This window comes from Caretta caretta, chromosome 20 (genome assembly GCF_965140235.1).
Source record: "Caretta caretta isolate rCarCar2 chromosome 20, rCarCar1.hap1, whole genome shotgun sequence".
In the NCBI taxonomy this organism is placed as follows: Eukaryota; Metazoa; Chordata; order Testudines; family Cheloniidae; genus Caretta; species Caretta caretta.
Genome location: NC_134225.1, coordinates 6606125 through 6612124, shown reverse-complemented (window position 1 = coordinate 6612124; position 6000 = coordinate 6606125). Strand labels below are relative to the sequence as shown.

Below are 6000 nucleotides of genomic sequence, written 5' to 3'. Positions count from 1 at the left end.
CCACCCATTTGCTGCATGTTTCCATTGCTCCCATCACGCCCTGGCAGGTCGGAAGGCTGAGCAGTGTGTGTGTGTGTGTGGTGGGGGTCAACTGGGGGAGATCAGGGTGTCTTGAGAGATCCGAACAAGCCCCCATGACAGGGAAACAAGCATTGAAATCAAATGCAAAACACCCCACTCAGGGACTGATTTAATACAAACCAAGAGGAAATACGTTTTCACACAAAGCATCAGTTAACCTGTGGAACTCATCGCCAGGGGATGTTGTGATGGCCAAAGTATAACTGGGTTCAAAAAAGAACTAGATCATTTCCTGCAGGATAGGTCCACCAGTGGCCATTAGCCAAGATGGTTAGGGATGTCACCCCATCCTCCACGTGGCCCTAAACCTCCAACTGCCAGAAGCCGGGAGGGAAAGACAAGAGGTGGATCGCTCGAAAATTGCCCTGTTCTGTGAACTCCCCCTGAGGCTCTGGTACTGGCCTTTGTCGGAAGACAGGACACTGGGCTAGACGGACCATTGGCCTGGCCCAGTCTGGCCGTTCTTATGTTCTTATTATCGGAATCAGGGCCCATACATGCTGCCGAGTCCCTCCCAGGCAGGCTCAGAAATCCAGTGCTGGCCTGTCTGGTTCCCAGAGAGCGTAGGACACTGCCTGCCTCTGGTCATGCTTCTGTCCTGTGATGGAAAGAGGGTTAGAGCAGCTGGAGATGAAGAAATCCTATTAGCCCATCAGGCAAGGGCTGGCATTAGCTCAATCTTCAGCACCAACTGGGGGCGCTGTACAGTTGAGCTCAGCCTTTTTGCCCTCATGCTAATCCTCTGCTCCTCTACAGCCCCCCTCCATCCACAGAGCTCCCTTTGCTAGCCGGAGTGTGGGGCGGCTGCTCCTTCAGCTCAAATGCTTCGGTGTTGCATAGGGTCCTGGGTTCAAGTCAGGCTCTGGTTGGGTCCATTTGGGCACCCGTAACCCGAGGCTACTTTACAATTGTGGAGTTGGCTCAGTGAGGGGCGGCGCTCTGGAGCTTCCTGGCCGAGGCCTGTGGCTCATTGGGGTCCCTGAGCCTCCCCCTTCTGTCCAATCTGTTGGGGTCTCTAAGCTCCGCCTCCATGGCCCATCTTTGTTGGGGTCTCTAAGCCCCACCCCTTGTGATCCAACTTCATTGGGGTCTCTAAGCCCAGCCCCTCATGTCCCTTCTTTGTTGGGGTCTGAAGACCCCGCCCCTCATAACCGATCTTCATTGGGGTCTCTAAGCCCCGCACCTCATGTCCCTTTGTTGGGAACTGTAGGCCCTGCCCCTCATGACCCATCTTCATTGGGGTCTCTAAGCCCCACCCCTCATGTCCTTTTGTTGCTCAGGTGTTTATCCCCTTGATGAGGCCCAGGGGTGACAGAGAAGAGACGTTCTCCCCCCACATTCTTGCACCTGGCACCCCCCTGCCCCGATTCATTCCTGGTTCCGCTCCTGCTTGTCTTTCCATCACTTTCCCAATTCCTCACACTTCAGAAATGTCCCCCCTTCCCCGCAGCCTTTCTCTCTTCTGATTGCCCCCTTCTTACATTCAGTAGCCCGGCCCCTTCCCCAACCCCACACTGCTAACCCTCCCCACCCTCGGGGCCTCCTCTTCCATTCCCCCAACACACGGGCTTCATTTCTGCCTCCCTCCATTTCTCCTTCCTTCTTTCCATCCCCTCTTTCTTCCACTCGCCCCACCGCACCGTCCCGGGGGGCGCTTGGCACAGGACACTCCTGCCCCCTTTGGAAAATGCGTGGGTGAGATGCCGAGGGAGGAGAGGGGAGAACAGAGGGGAGAGGTGAATATGTGGAAGGAGAGGGGAGCATGGGGGGGAGGGATGAAACGGTGGGGGAGGGTTGAATTGGTGGGGAGCGGATGAATCAGTTTGGAAGGAGATATTAATTGGGGATAAGTGAACAGCTGGGGAGAGGGTAGCATGGGGGAAGGGGGTGAATCAGTGGGGGAGGGGGATAATTGGAGGGAGGGGTGAATAGTTTGGGGGAGGGGGTCAATCTCCTAGGGAGAGGGGTGACTTGGCAGGGGAGGGGTGAATCGATGGGGGAGCAGGAGAGCCGGGGGAGGGGTGAATAGGTGGGGGGAGAGGGGAGGACAGGGGGTGGGGTGAATTAGCAGGGGAGGGGGATGAATTGGGGAGGGGGCGAATCGGTGGGGGAGGGGAAGAACGGGGGAGGGGGCTGAATTGGGGAGAGGGGCAAATCGGCGGGGGGAGGGGAAGAACAGGGGGAGGGGGATGAATTGGGGAGAGGGGTGAATCCGCGGGGGTCTCCTGGCTGGCTAGTTGGCAGCTTTGGGGCTGGTGGTCCAAATGGGGCTGGGCCGGTGGGAGGATGACGAGGGTGCGTAGCCCGTAGACACACAAATGGGAACCTGGCAGAGATGGGGGAGCGATGGGGTGGGGGTAGGGGGAGAGGGGTAGGCAATCCCCCCCACCCCCCCGGCCGGCTTTTCCCGGGGCGGGTAATGAACCACGGGCCAGGCGCGCCCTAGCCAGCAGGGCTGGATTCGGTTCACCCGGGGGTGGCCAGGATGCGCCCTCACGTGGTGTCCTTCAATCCAGTTTTCCCTCCCGGCTCCCCCAGAAGTTCTGGGCCGCAGGCAGGGGACCCTCCCCGGCCTGGGCCAGGCTAAGCCCTTCGGGGCCTCGAAATCTAGTCGCCAGATCTGCCGGGCCCGTTCCCCGGGGCCACGGGGAGGTGACCCAGGCCTGGCACAGGCCGGCTCTCCGCGCCCCAGCTGGGCCCGTGCCAAGACGGCCGGCTGGCGAGCCTGGCACTGGGGGGCGGGCGGGCGCTGCAGGGCGAGCTCGCTCCGCGCTCCAGCGAGACGTGTTTACTCGCCCCCAGCTCCTCCCCTTACCCATGTGCTCCGCAGAGCTGAGCTCCCCCCCGTTCTCCTTGTCTGAAATGTGTGTCAGTGGGGCACGGCTCGGGCTGCCTCACATGCCGTCAACACACGAGCCGCCCGCGAAGGCATCGCCAGCGCCCGACTCCCCCGCAACCCCGCCTGGCTAGGAAACGAGCGCTTGCTAATCCCCGAGTGAACCAGCCACCCTCGCCCATGTAGACGCGGAGAAAGCTCCAGCCCCAGTTAGGAGCACGTGGAAGCCGCAATCGGCAGCCGGGGCTGCCTTGTGGAATCTAAAGGCATTTGGGCAGCTGGCGGCTCGGGAGCGAATACGCCCGGAGGAGCCGCGGAGGAGGAAGCCGGGTGGCCAAAGACAACCCCCCCGCCCTCGCCACCACCGCCCCCCACACACAGCCCCCTCACACTCCTGCCTGCCTCCCCGAAAGGGGCCCGGGTGAAATTAAGGACGAGCCAGACAGAGATCACCATGGATAACAGCCCTGGTAAGAGCACGGCCTTTCTGATCTGCACACTCGGAAGCATCGCGGTCACGGATTGCCGTGGGGACCCGGGGCTGGCCCGGGATTTGTGTGTGTGTGTGTCGGGGAGGGGGCGGGGGGGGGTCAGACAAATTGCTGACGCACCTGGGGAGCTCATCGGTGCTGTGTTTATTTCAAGGATTCTCTTGCAGCTTCCAGAATGGGCTGGCTGACAAATAAGCTACTTTCTCTCTGCTGCAGCTAAATCAGAATCCGCCCCCCCCCCGCCCGCTTTGCTTTATTTCCCTTCTCCCCACAAAACCCACTTGCGGGGGGGGGGGGGGAGAGAGGCAGGCGGACTTTTCAGAGGCTGGAATTTGTAAACTGGCAGTATCTTTCTTCTTTTCTTTTCTTTTTTTTTGCACGGCTGGAAAGCACGAAGGGTTAAAGCTTAGAGGGGAGGCTTCGTTTGGGGGGGCCCTGGGGGTGGGCTCCAGGGGAGGCGCTGAGCCTGGGGCGGGGGGGGGGATGGTTCCCTAGAGGCAGAGGGAGGATGCGAATCGGTGGTGCGTTCTGTCTGATGGGAGAGAGCCTGCAATCCTCCTCTAACCTGTCTCCAGCGCTTCTCCCCGTGGGACCGGCACAAAGCAAGGTGTGTGACACCAGGTCCCTGCAGACATGGGCCGGCTCTCGGGAGGGTGGCAAGAGGATGGCCCCTGGCGAGCTGGGGATTGGGCGTGTGACGTGGGAGGCATGGCATTGACCTACTAATGGGGAGTTTGGGGTCGACTGAGGTGCGGGTTGGGATTTCAAGCGGGTGCTTGGGATAGTGTGTGTGGGGGGGGGGAGTCACCTCTCTCATTTCCAGGACTGATGTGGGTGGCGCGACTCCGGATTGGCACTGGCATTGATCGAGGGCAGGATATGCCCGTGGGAAGTGGGGATAATACAGTGCAGTTCTACCCCTGCCCCTCCAGTAGCCCCTTGGCGGAAGCTGCTGCCCTGTGCCTTGTAACCAGAGTTCACCTGGGGGCTCCTCTCTCTGTGTGCCGGGGCACGGGGACCCCCCCCCCTGGGGCAGGGAACCCCTCTTCCTGCATTTCATCCTCCTGTGTAAATCGCTCCTAAGCAGCTTGCAGCACTGGGGGGGTGGGGGGGTGGAGGGAAGCAATTGAGGTCGTTAAGGTGTAACGGGTCCCTCGGAAATATCAAAATCTCTCCCGTAACGGCTGCCATCCCAGATGTCACAGCACCAGCTGAGGGCACCTCATGCTCATTTCTGGGATCGCCACAGTGTTTGCGGGTCCTGGCATCGCTCCTGTGGGGTGAGAGGGATCCACGCGATGGCATGTGGACATGACGTCATTGTGGCATCTTGTGAAGTCACCGTGCAGTGTGGTGACATCACGGTGGGTCACATTGGTGTCTTGAGGTCATGCCAGGGCACGCTGGCATCTTGAGGATGTCACCCTGCTGCCCAGTGATGTCACACTTGGGTCGCGTCGGTGTTTCGAGGCAGTGATTTGAGACGACTGTGCCACGGGCAATGTCACACCAGCTCACGTTGGCATCTTGATGATGTCACACCAGTGCTTGTCCTGACGTCACAGTTGGGTCCCATTGGTCCTTTGAGGTCCCTGTGCCATGTGGTGACATCATGCGGAGTTGGTTTGCGTTTCGACATCACCTTCGTAACATCCTGTCGTACGGAAGGCCCCGGGTGGCTGTCAAGTAGGGGTACGCAGGGAACTGCACCATCCAGCAACTGAGTCCGCCCCAGGTGGGCACCAAGCGGGAGAAAGGAGGAGGACAAAGTCTTCAGCCACCAGAGTAAATGGCAGCAGTGCAGGGGGACACGGCAGCAGTTTTATGCGAAGGATGCGGCCGTGAATTTTCCGCAAAAAATCACAATTTTCTCCGGGCCCTCCCCATATCTACCTGTCCATCCATCCCCTTATCCATCCCCCCTCCCTGCCCATATCTACTGTCCATCCATCTCCTTATACATCCCCCCTCCCTGCCCATCTTTACCTGTCCATCCATCCCCTTATCCATCCCCCCCGCCCATCTCTACCTGTCCATCCATCCCCCCTCCCTGCCCATCTCTACCTGTCCATCAATCCCCTTATCCATCCCCCCCGCCCATCTCTACCTGTCCATCCATCTCCCCTCCCTGCCCATCTCTACCTGTCCATCAATCCCCTTATCCATTTCCCCTCCCTGCCCATATCTACCTGTCCATCCATCCCCGTATCCATCCCCCCTCCCGCCCATACCTACTGTCCATCCATCTCCTTATACATCCCCCCTCCCTGCCCATCTCTACCTGTCCATCCATCCCCTTATCCATCCCCCCCGCCCATCTCTACCTGTCCATCCATCCCCCCTCCCTGCCCATCTCTACCTGTCCATCAATCCCCTTATCCATCCCCCCCGCCCATCTCTACCTGTCCATCCATCTCCCCTCCCTGCCCATCTCTACCTGTCCATCCATCCCCCCTCCCTGCCCATATCTACTGTCCATCCATCTCCTTATACATCCCCCCTCCCTGCCCATATCTACCTGTCCATCCATCCCCTTATCCATCCCCCCTCCCTGCCCATACCTACCTGTCCATCCATCCCCCCTCCCTGCCC

General features: G+C 59.8%; 1 protein-coding gene across 1 annotated transcript in view; it reads left to right on the top strand.

The window, feature by feature from the left end:
* The first annotated feature begins 2916 nt into the window (after positions 1–2916).
* Positions 2917–6000, top strand: part of LOC125629341 (nuclear receptor subfamily 1 group D member 2) — a 29253-nt gene continuing 26169 nt past the window's right edge. The window contains exon 1 of the mRNA XM_048834753.2: positions 2917–3387. Within this exon, the coding sequence (XP_048690710.2) occupies positions 3372–3387 (16 nt within the window). The 5' untranslated portion in view covers positions 2917–3371. The remainder of the gene's footprint in view (positions 3388–6000) is intronic.